The sequence below is a fragment of the Besnoitia besnoiti genome (assembly GCF_002563875.1).
Source record: "Besnoitia besnoiti strain Bb-Ger1 chromosome Unknown contig00007, whole genome shotgun sequence".
Lineage (NCBI taxonomy): Eukaryota > Apicomplexa > Conoidasida > Eucoccidiorida > Sarcocystidae > Besnoitia > Besnoitia besnoiti.
The window spans coordinates 2,157,635-2,168,844 of NW_021703915.1; the positions used below are offsets into that span (position 1 = coordinate 2,157,635).

Consider the following 11,210-nt stretch of genomic DNA (forward strand, 5'->3'; position numbering starts at 1 on the left):
CTTCGCTTGCTGACTGCAGCCGAGTTGCATGCACGTCGTCCGATGCTGCCCGTGGCCTTTCAGCAAAAATGAACGTTATCACTATTTTACAAGGACGAAACCGCGTGTATCTGCGTGAGAACATAGTGTCCCCAGCTCTATGTCATTCTGTGCGGGGCGCTTCCTAGAGCTGCAGAGGGCTGCCTGGAGACGGGTGCAACGCTTGCCCGTCTTTCTTCCGGCGCCGGGGTTCTTGTCCTGACGAAAATACTCCAGCTGCACACGGCTAGCGGTCGCTGAGGAGGAAATGTGTGTACTAACGTGAGGACTTGTGCAGGGTATTTCTAGAGACGCGTACGACCAGAAATCAGGCGTGTGCCTGTCGCCGCTCATACGGCGTGCGGTATGGCCAAGCTCGAACGGCAGCAATACACGAGCGCGGCGCGGGTTATACGTTTGAGCATCTACTGCAGATCTGTCTACTATCGCCGCGGGATGCACGGGTCGTTCCGTTGGCTTGCTGCTGCCGATGCGTTTAATCGCAGCTGTCAGGAAGTTTTGCGATCAAGCCCGACACCGCATGGTTCGCTCAGGCTGTATATAGGTACCCTGGACTAGCGTCCTTGGCAAACGCGAGTTGTCCTCGCGATGCAATCACACGTGCAGTAGCATATATTCATCCGGAAAGGCAGATCTGTGAACTAGTCTTATAAGTCACGCCAGAGACTAAGTCTGTGAAAATGAGCATATGTGTCGCTGAACTACGCCTCTCCGGTGGATCGAGCGGGAGCGCAGCACACCAGGGAAACGCGTTACACGCCACAGAATCAGAATGACAATATTGTCGGAGGGAGAAACCGATTAAGAGTATCACAAGGTTTACTTTGTTCAGAGCTAAGAGATGCGTCCCTGGTGGGCTCCACTCCGCTCAAAGGAGTGAGTCGCATGGCAGAGAGCCGCCGTCTCGTTTGATGCGCTAGCTCGGATTCGCACACCAGCGCACATCTAAAACTATCGATTTGTGCTACACAGCTGAGGCCGAAGTCGCAGACCAATGCGCCGCAACTCAGACGAGGCAGGAACACAGGTTTGCTGCGGACCAAGAGCAGGAAGGCAATTGCGCCCCGAAGCGTAGATTTCGCCCAGTTTAGGCGGTCTCTCGATTGACAGCCCGGTCCCGGCTCTCCGTGCCAAGTGAGGTCATAATACAGACACGTGTCTCACCCTTCTGAAATTCCATGGCAACTAGAGACTCCCCAAGATTTTTTTGGTCTCTGGTCTTCTTCACCATGCACACACCTGCACGTGTACTGTGATTGTCTTCCGCTGACCCCGAGAGCGCTTGGCACTCTGGTCTCTGTGCCAGAGAATCAAGGTGTAAAACCCTCCTGCGAGAGAAGACCTTGCGAGGGCCTCTTGGGTGCCTCTAGAATCGGTGCGGTGAGAAAACGCCACACTGTGCATAGAGCTTTCATTTACTGCTGACGTTAACAGCGTTTACCACGAACAACTGCACAGGGACAAGACCTCTTGTTAGGAAAGGCTCCGTGTCGCTGCTATTCCTCTTCTGTAGAGGGGACGTACCCTGTTCTGACTCTTGCGGTTGCTCCATTACCTCGGACATGAAAGTCGTGGTTCTTCAGCGGGAGCGACACCGCCCCTCCCAGGCGCCGCGGGGAGCACAGCACCGCGCACATGCGGACTCGGCAGTCCGTCCGAGCAAGCGAACCCCAAGAATGGATCAATAGGGGACATCACGGAGTACAACGGGCCTCTCCGAAAGGTGTACCTTGTTTTCTGCACTGACACCAGGTGTTACAAGGATTAAACTCTGTGAGGATCCAAGTGGGTGGGTGGCGACCCGCGGCTAGCGCGGTCGATTCGACCGGTCAAGTTCCCGTGCTCCAGGGTAGCGAGTAAGCAATGGAGAGTCCCTGAGAAACGATGAAAGTGCAAGCAGTAAGCAACGGGGCAAGTAAAAGGGGTGTGAATCCCAAGGAGGCGGTCTACGCAGGAACGGTGTGCCGCGGTTTCGCCCGCGCCTGCGCCATCACTCCGGGGGGTCTCATCGACCCTCTGCTAGCGAGAGGTCCCCGGCGCGCAGCGCTCGCGAGAATCGCATCCTTGCTGCAGCGGCGAGAGGCACCTCCAGATCGTACCGAGCCCTTGCTTGCGGTCCAAAAACAGAGAGAAGAAACGCTCGATCGAGTTTTTTGCTGTTCAGCGTGGTTTTCTGGTGCCTCCCTGTGCCCCCACAGGATCTGTTTCCTCCAATTTGCTCCGCCCCTGACCCGGGTAAGAACCCGCGTGCACCGCAACACGTTTCCGGCCCCGGGCGCGGCCGCGGATTCTCTAGCTGGACTCGAATTAGTTCAGAATGTCTCCCTGGGGACAGAGGCCACCTCGCACCGACCAGCTTTCATACTCGTCTCCAAGCTTTGAGCGACTGGGTTTTAGATGAGTCCTTCACCGACCGCGCTCCCTCGAGACGCAGTGGGTGTGATGTGTGCAGCTGAAGGACCAGCTTCCCTCAACGTGCCCTACACATCCGCGGCTGTGGTTTCGACATGGCTGCTGCAAGCGCAGAGCCAATGTGTGGTGCCCTTATGTCTGCTGCTTGTTTCTCTGTGCTGATTCGAATTCTGTTCCGTCTGGATGGGTCGCGAGGACGGCCTGCACAGCTGCTCTTGCACGCCGGAGGGCCCGCCTAGCCGTTGCGGCGTCGTAGTCCTCGAGTTGGCGGTTTCCCTCTCTAGCGACCCCTGCGCCTTCGTCGCTGCGTAGAGGCTCCCCTTGGTTTCGCTCGAGATGTGCTTCGTGTGCTTTACAGATCGCTCTGTTGGCGACGATGGCGACGTCAGACCAGACCCGAACGTTCAACAAACTGCGCGCACTCCAAGAGGCGAGGGCGGGTCGTCGAAAGAGCACAAAAGGCTGCGGGGAGTTGATGCGAGTCCTCAGACAGCAGCGCGTGTATGTGGACGAAAGCGCGATTCACTTCGTGTCGGAGGCTCGCGCAGGCCCACGAGCGGACGCCCGTAACTCGGTGTTCAAGCTGAGACCGGATTTCGAGGCCTTGCCGGAGAAGGAGAGCGAAAGCCGCCTCCGGAAGGTTTTTTCGGGCATCCAGGGACAGAACGACGACTCTGGAGACGAAGGGTGGGAACATAAGTTCGCAGACGTCCCTGATGCACTAAGGACTGAGAGAGGCAAGTCCATCTTCGCTGAGCAGAACCGCGAGCAGCTTTTGGACGCAATAGCCAATATTGAGGCGGAGGCTGAGCAGCTGCCTGAGGATATCGTCACTCGCGAGCAACTCGATGACGCCGCAGTCGTTGATCAAGCCATTAAGCGATACAGCGTCGCCCCTGGGCTCCAAGATCCCCAGCAGCGCGAACAGCTTGCCAAAATCGCCGAACACGCTGCCCAGTCCGCCGGAGACGACTTCGACGAGAATGACGACGAAGACGAAGATGACGATGATTTTACTATCGACGATGTGAACAGTAGGCTGTGACCCTTCGCTTGGAGCCCGTTCGTAGCGGAACAAACACAGCGTAAAATGCCCTAGACTCTCTTCAGGTAGACCCCTCGGGAAGACTGCGGACGTCCTTAACAGGCGATGTCTTTTCAGGCAGCAGCAGACACAATTCCCACGCAAGACGAGGTACCCACGGAAACACTCCGATTCTGACAAAGAATGCCTACCCTTTCGCGGTTGTTCAAGCTTTCCGTATGCTCAATCTGGTAGGACAGAGGCCATGAAATGTGTACCATGAATCGTGTCTTTGCTGTGAGAGCGAAAAGTTGTAGTTCCTCTCTCGCGGAGTACATCCAAGACCTACGTCACACACATACCTCACCCATGTGTGCGTATCCGGAAGCGAGGTCGGGGGGCTTGTTGGAGCACGTCAGTGTAGATTCCCCTCTGCGTCTTGCGTCTGTCTACTCAGCTCTCAACGATATGCAACGCGAATTCGTCGGAAACAACCTTCTTTCCTGGATGGCGAGCATGGAGGCTGGATACGCGCACGGCGTGATCCTCGTCAAGGTCAACGCTCTCGGAGTGGGCTTCATTCGAAACGTTACAATCAAGGATTTCGTAAGCGAACGAGCGCTAAACTTCAGTCGTTACCGGACTCTCACTGTAGGGGAGGAAGTGGTTCCTGTTCCGAAAAAGAAGATCACGGTGCAGATAGATAGAGACCTCTCCCTGAGTTCCGTCCAGTACTCCGTCGTGTAAAAACTTTAACGCGTCAAACGTGGTTCGGCACTCTAGTCAGGACTGGGTCTTGGCACGCTTTTTCTAGCCTCGACAGAGGTTGCTACATGTCGGCGGGTCGCGCTTCGAGCTTCCTGCTCTCTCTGCTTCGCGCTGTGGCTTCGCGGACGCGTCGACGGCCAAGAAACCAAGGCGCGCCCCATGTTATCCAGGTCCAAGTATGCGCGGCTGTCCTATGTTTTCTTTTTTTCAGCGCATGACCATCTCGCAGCCCCACAACTTCCTCAACAAGAGCATCAACCCTCGAACCGCCGCTCTCACGTCCATTGAATCCGTCCAGCTCGGAAGGGCATCACGGGAATTCCAAGCCATGGAGAAACGCGTCAAAGACGGCCTGGAGGCGAAGGAAAACTTGTAAGATTGAGACACGAGCTCCTGTTACCGTCAGTCGAACTCGTCATCCTGGCACTCTAGCATTCTATCGCCAGACACGCCTGCTCAGCCCCGTGGTGCGAGGAGTCCACACGCCGACCTCTGCCTGGCTGCGAAGAAGCGAGGCTGGCGCACGCGCGCCCGGATTGACTCAGCTAGGCGGCCGTACTCGAGGTGTCCCTCTTCAGGCGAGTGATACCCCTCAGCGCTCGTCTGCACATTTGAGCCGTCTGGGATATCGGCTGGAAAATAGCCGCGCTTTCCGGCGCTGGATGTGGTTAGCTCTTTTTCGCCAAGAGACGCCGCCTCTCCGAAGCTGCCTTCGGAAGCGCTTAGTTTCTTAGGGGGTGTCTGTCTACGTTCCCCTTCTGCAGCCCGTCACCCAAGCTCTGCACGGTCGTTCACCTTCCTGCCGGCCGGACTCTCTCGCTCGTCTTCGTGTACGTCTGCCGACTGCAGCACTTTGGAATCGCCGCAGCCTCGCGTTTCGCTGTGTGCGTCTCGGCTGCGGAGACTCCGCGGGCTGGCGAACACGCAGCAACGAACAGCGGTTCCGACAGGGCACGACACGCGCCAGGCACAGAGACGTTTTCGCCCACTGCTGGCTTGTGGTCTGGGGGGCCGCCGTCCTGAGACCCCCCCGTCGCTTTCGGTCGCCGTGGGGCGTGTGGAGTCAGCTGCGCCATCGAGTCAAACTGTGAGTGTGTGTCCGCTCCACATGCGTGCGGACGAATGTGTGTCTGTGTGTGCAGGCAAGAAGAGCAGCGGAACGGCTTCGTCTTCTTCCTGCGCGTCTTGTTGCAGAAGGCAAGGGAAGCGGCAGCGGCGTGATGCGTGTGCAGCGCGCGCCCGTCTGATGTGGCTTGTGCGGGACGGAGCTCCCCCGAGGCACCTAGGGGCTCACACTCGGGGGCAGCATATGAACAGTTTTCACGAGAAAACGTCAGGGAAGCTTCGCAAACGTGCTGCAGAAGCTGAACGCCTCATGCCTTCGGCGCTCGGTCTCCGCGGGTCACAGAACCAGACCCTCGGGCGATGTCGGGAGACGCTGGCTGTTGTTCTTTGTGTTTGGCGTGGAGGCGGCGCGGCCGGCACCACCACTGCCCACGAGAAACGCGTAGCGACCTAACACACGTCTGGGAGAGCAGACTAGAGGGAGAAACGATTTCGCAAGATTTCGCTGCAGATTTCCCTGACCGCGATTCGCGACGTTGATTGGGGTAGTTTTCGGTGTGTGCATCGGGTGACGCATCTGTGTCGGCTGCAACTAGCGCTTCTGGCCTTCTAAGCAGACGGCTCATTGTCTAGATTCTGGCTCGGGTGACGTATTGAACGCCTTCTCGTGAGAAGCTCGCTCTCTTGTCTCCTGCGCGAGGGCTACCGCCCCAGGCTCTTGGATCTACGTTTGAACAATTCTACAAAGTATTTGACATCATCGTTAAACAAGCAGCTTCGGGCTCGCACCCCACTCCTCCCAGTCTCACGGAGGCGCCGTCTCCACAAGCCGGACAACCAAAGCGAAGAGGCCTCGCTCTCAGGCTCAAACCGGTTTTACGTGGCGCTCCCGCGGATGCAGTAGCGGAGCCTTCCGGTGCACGTATCCAGCCGACCAACAGGCACTCTTCTCTCTCACAGGCTTGCTGGCAAGCGTTTTCGGTCGAAGTGAGTTTAAGCGACAGAGCTGCTTTTTAGTTTTTGAGAGGCCTTTCGAGACTTCCGGAGGCATTGCCCCCGAGACTAACGCACAGGCAGAAAACGCAGGCAAGAGAGCCTAATACACACACGCGTATCGTGGAGAAAACTACCTGCAGCACCGGAGACGCAGCACAGTTGATACAGCCACTTAGAGGCCGATGTTCACATCAGCGTATCGATTGTAGCTTAGTGCCGCCTGCATATATCTGCACATGTATATGCGTGTAGAGTGCGATCCTCGATAGGGCGCGACCTGCCCGTGGCCAGTGCATGCGCATGCGCGCGTGATTTCGTCAAGCGCATGCATTGATCGACGTCGATTTGTTTCCTGAACTCATTTCTTTTGACTGTTTCCCCTCCTTTTAGAGGGACTTGGTCGAGTCTGCGGACTGCTCCTCTACTGTGTGTTTCTTTCCGACATTTCTCAGCTTTTCCGTGTCTGCTTCCTGCCGCCATTCCTTGCGCATTGCTCAGGCCCTTGTGCTGCGCCGTCGCGGCGCATTCTATGCTGTTTGTGTTGTCTTTTTCTCGCGCTCTGGCCTTATTCGCTTTCCCTTGCCCTCCTCCCTCCTTCCCGCTTCCTGGGAATTTCGCGTGGAGTCTTCCTCGTCCGCTGTGGGTGCGTCTCCCCTGCAGTTGACTTTGTATGGGCAATCCGCGTCTCTGTCCACTGCGCATCCGCCGTCATTTTCCTCCCTCCCTCCTCCTCCTTTGGCCTCAGTGCCCCGTTTGCCTCTCTCGTTTCGCTCGTGCTTCAGTCCTCCCTCTGCTTCGACAATGGCCTCGGCGGCGGCCTCCGCGGGCGCCAGCGCGGTGGGCGAGCACAGACTCGGCGGCTCCTCGCTGCCGAAGAAGCCGCTGAGGACGGCGCTCGACAACGGACGTTTTCTGTGCTACAAATGCAAGTCGGCGTTGGCGGTCTGCGGCGACAGAGAGAAGGCCTGCCGCAGCTGCTTCCTCAACCTCGTTCGCTCGACGGCGGTGGCGCAGCTCGGCAAAGTCGAGGAGCGCCAGCGGAAGCTGGAGCGAGAGGCTGAGGCCCAACGCCAGCAGCCGCCGCGCGGAAGCGGGGCGAGCGCGGAGCCGAGCTTCGACAGAAACACTCAGGCGGAAGCAGAGGAAGGCGACCAGCGGCGAATCTGGTACGTGGCTGTCTCCGGGGGCCCTTCGTCGCTCGCTCTGATTCACATCTTGCGAGATCTCCTCCAGGAGCGACGGCGGAAGTGGGAGAGGAAGCAGCAGGGCCAGCGGCGGAAGCAGCTGCAGGAGGAGCGGAGGCGAAGGGAGCGAGACGCGCGGGACGACGCAGCTTCTTCATCCGCGACGTCCTCTGCAGCCTCGCCCGCCATCTCCCCGCCCTCGCCTCTGCCTCTTGTTGCTCTCCACGTAGACGTTCAATCGCTCGCGCCCTGTGCAAGCTCGGCCTCTACCGGCGAGCCTGCAAGGCCGCACGCTGTCGCGCAGGAGCTGCGTGCGGCGCTTGACGCCATCGGAGTTCCTCTTCGGGTGATTCGCCCCACGGCTGCCTTCTTTGCCTCGCCTTCTTCAGCGCTTCCCTGCGCGTCGTCTTCTTCTTCGGACTCAGCGTCTGTCTGGCCGCCGCCTCCGGCTCGAGCCTTCTCGCCGTTGGACTCTGAACGCGAGCTGGAACTGGAGAAAGCTCTGGTTGCCCACTTGCATCGCGTCCTCGCAGAGGACAGCAACGCCTTCGAAGCGCTCGTCCGCGCCGTCATGTAGGTGCTCGCTTCACTTCGTGCGCGGTTGCACCTCAGAGGAAACAGCTAGCCTCTCCCACCCCCCTCTCTGTGCCTCTCTGTCTCTGAGTCTTCGCGCGATCGAGAGCGTCATCTCTGTGATGCTGAGCTTCCTTCGGTCCCCGGCGCCTGCTCGTCGCGTCTCCGATGCGCATGCGCCCTTACGCCTGGCTCTCTACACGCGACTCTGGCGAGCGCTTAGGGGCATGGGGAGCTTGGCGCACACACACCCTCCGAGCCCGCGCGCGTGTACACTCGCACCACACGCCCTCCCAGCGCGCGGGAACGCCTTATCTATCTCGTCTCTCCCTGCGTGTGTTTGTTGTTCCTGCTGTGTGTCCCGCAGCTTCCGAGCGCTCGCCCAATTCTGTAGACATGCGCCGGCGCGCGCCTCCTCTAACGCCGGCGGCGGCGCCCCCCCTGAAACCCAGACGCCGCCTGAGAGCGGTCGCGAAGGCTGCGAGGCTGACGCGCACCCAGCGAGCCGCACGGAGATCGACGACTGGAGTCTTCCTCGCCTCCTCTGCGTCGGAGACAGCAGCACACGCCTCGCGGTGCGGCTCCTCCTGAAGGCGTGCCAGGGCGACGGTGCGACGCTGCAGCAAGACGCTGAGCTTGTCGACACGCGGTACGGAGACACAGGGCGGCACGTTAGGTCAGCGGTGTATGCATGTTGGTCATCGAGGGGACGAGCGCAGGGCGCAGCCTGGCGGGGCAGTGGGAAGGCGCAAAAGCCGCCTGAAGCGCGAGCAGCTGTGCACGCACCCTCGCCGGTAGCGTCGGGTGTGAAATTCGCTCTCGGCGTCCAGGCGAGGAGCCTGGCTCGTGACTAGCCGACCGTTAAACTTGCAAACCTCACCGGAACCGTTCTCTGTGGCCGCGCGCGTGTCGTTGCGCTGCTCAGGTTTCTTCCAGATTTCTTACTCTCGCGCCCTGCCACGTCGATTTCAGCCAAGGAAGCGGCTCTGTACTGCCGATACACCGGCGTGCCTTTCCTCACGGCGCATCCGTACAGCGTGGCTCTCTGGCTGCCTCCTCCTGCACCTCTGTCCGCGTCGCTCCTTCAGCTCCTGTCTACGGCACCTGTCACAGCGGCTGGGGAGGCTCCAGATGCGGCGTCGCCCGCGGCCTCTGCTTGCCGGGCCTCCGCGCTCGCCGTCCGGCCGCTGCCGCTTAGTTTTCTCATTCGGTCATTCCTGCTTGATCTTCAAGCGAACTTCCCCTCCACGATTTCGAATGTGCTGAAGACCTCACAGAAGGCGGCGCCCGCGTCCTGCGTGTCTTCGCTGCTCGCCTCAGGCCACGAGCACCCTTTCGCGTCCCCCGCCGCCTCCGGCACAGAGCCGACAGCTGCAAATGCAGACGCCAGCAAGCGCGAAAGCATGGAAACTGCGCAGGGCTCGCGGCAAGCTGCATGGGGACAGAATGAAGCGCGCGGCGAGGTGCTTTCGGTGAAGGAAAAAAGCGCGCGCACGCGGCTCTGCGGCGTCTGTCTCCAAGGCGCATGCGATAAGGCCGCCTTTAGCGATGCGAGTCTATGGGACGCGAGTCAGCGGACGGTAAGTCGACAGAATATCTCCGCCGCGGCGGGCACTCCGCATGAGCGCGTGCCTGCCGATGTATCGTCTACATGTTTTCTGTAAACAGCAGAAGGCGCGATGCGTCTGGTGCAATTCGCGTCTCTGCTGCGGCACATCACTGCGGACGCCTGGAGGTTTCGTCTATCAGTACATCTGCAGGCATCCGAGACTCTGCGATCAGACGCTCGTGCACGTCTGAACTGTACCGGCAGAGCTGCATTCCGTGTGTGGCAATCCATTTCCACTTTTGTATGTAAATGCATGCGGATATACATAAATACACATATATATGTTTATGTGCAGCTGTTCCGCTATTTGCATACGTGGCTTGACACGTCGAAGGCACCGAATCTGCTTTTCGCGTGCTTGCAGGTTCTCGACGCTGGTCGGTCGCCGACGGGCGCCGCTTCATCGCTCAGAGGCGGTCGCTTGTGTCTGCCTTGCACCCGCGCTGCGGCTGCAGGCCCTGCGAGTGCTGCAGTGGCTGCGGCACTTCTGCTGCCGTAGCTCCACATCAGTCTGTTCGTTGACAAGCCTGCATCTCAGCGAAACGCGTCTCTTCGTCGATACGGAATTCCTTGTATTTTTTGAGTACGTAGAGATCGGTGCGTGCGCTCCTCAAAACTCCACACAGCACAGAGCGAGGCAGTTGACCGACTGGACTTCAGCATATGCGTGCGGAACCTGAGCGCGCGCAGAACGATACAGGCTGGATTATGCGCAGTTGACCATGGCCGCGGGCGAATTTCGTGCCCATCTCTCTGGCACAATGAGGCACCGCCATTCCGAGTGTCCCTGCGGGTTCGCTGCGGCGATCGGCATGAGTCACGAGTCGGTTCCAGACGCCACCGAGATAGAACCGAATTCAGCTCAATGGTAGCACGCTCTTTCGGATTTTCTGTGAAGAGCGCGTTGGGCACGAAGCGAAGCTGCTGCCTCATAAGGGTTCGCGGACATGGGTAGCTGAAGGCACAGGTGCTTGTCTGAGTATCAGTAGAGAGCGAGTCGGAAAGAATCCTAAAGAGCTCGATTTGTGGCGTCTTGGAAGCAAAGCGTTTGGCTGGCCGTTTCATCCACTTACTCGGCGGCTTGTGAGAACCGCGAGCAATTTGGTTCCGTAGCTCCTTAACTCGCAGTTCGTTACCCCTATGGTCGGCATTTCCCCCGAACACTCGAGAATGCCTCGCTTTTAGAATCTACCAAGGCTCATAGACTGGAACGATGCGACCTGTCATTTTGCTTGAGAGCGTGTACGACCAGTCGACGCCCCTGGACGGTCTTGCCTATGAAGCTCAGCCAGTCAGTGATACTTGCAGTGCTGTGGGAAATGAATCTGCACCTTGACTGCCTGCCTGCGGCGCTGGCGGCACGTCTATCAAAGTGTTACGCTCTTCGGCTTCGTGCGCATGCGAGGAACTTGCGAGGCCGCAGATTCGGGGTTCGCAAGAGCGAACAAGCCTCGACAAAATGTGCAGAGTGGATGCCGCGGTTGGTTTGTGCTGACCACGGAGACGCAGCGCGCGTCCCCAATCCCTCCGTGGTTTGCTG

General features: G+C 58.9%; 2 protein-coding genes across 2 annotated transcripts; both read left to right on the forward strand.

Annotated features, from left to right (window-relative positions):
• Window positions 1–2,827: 2,827 nt before the first annotated feature.
• On the forward strand, window positions 2,828–5,464 carry BESB_073180 (uncharacterized protein; the record flags this gene model as incomplete). Its single annotated transcript, XM_029365691.1, has 5 exons — window positions 2,828–3,485; window positions 3,933–4,081; window positions 4,455–4,615; window positions 5,008–5,073; window positions 5,386–5,464. The coding sequence occupies 5 exons, from the start codon at window positions 2,828–2,830 to the stop codon at window positions 5,462–5,464; spliced, it is 1,113 nt and encodes a 370-aa protein (XP_029218175.1).
• A 1,641-nt stretch (window positions 5,465–7,105) lies between these two features.
• BESB_073190 (uncharacterized protein) lies at window positions 7,106–10,169 on the forward strand (the record flags this gene model as incomplete). The annotated part of the gene is made up of 4 exons (XM_029365692.1): window positions 7,106–8,061; window positions 8,429–8,710; window positions 8,987–9,641; window positions 10,035–10,169. 4 exons carry the CDS (start codon window positions 7,106–7,108, stop codon window positions 10,167–10,169), a joined length of 2,028 nt encoding a protein of 675 aa, XP_029218176.1.
• Window positions 10,170–11,210: the final 1,041 nt, after the last annotated feature.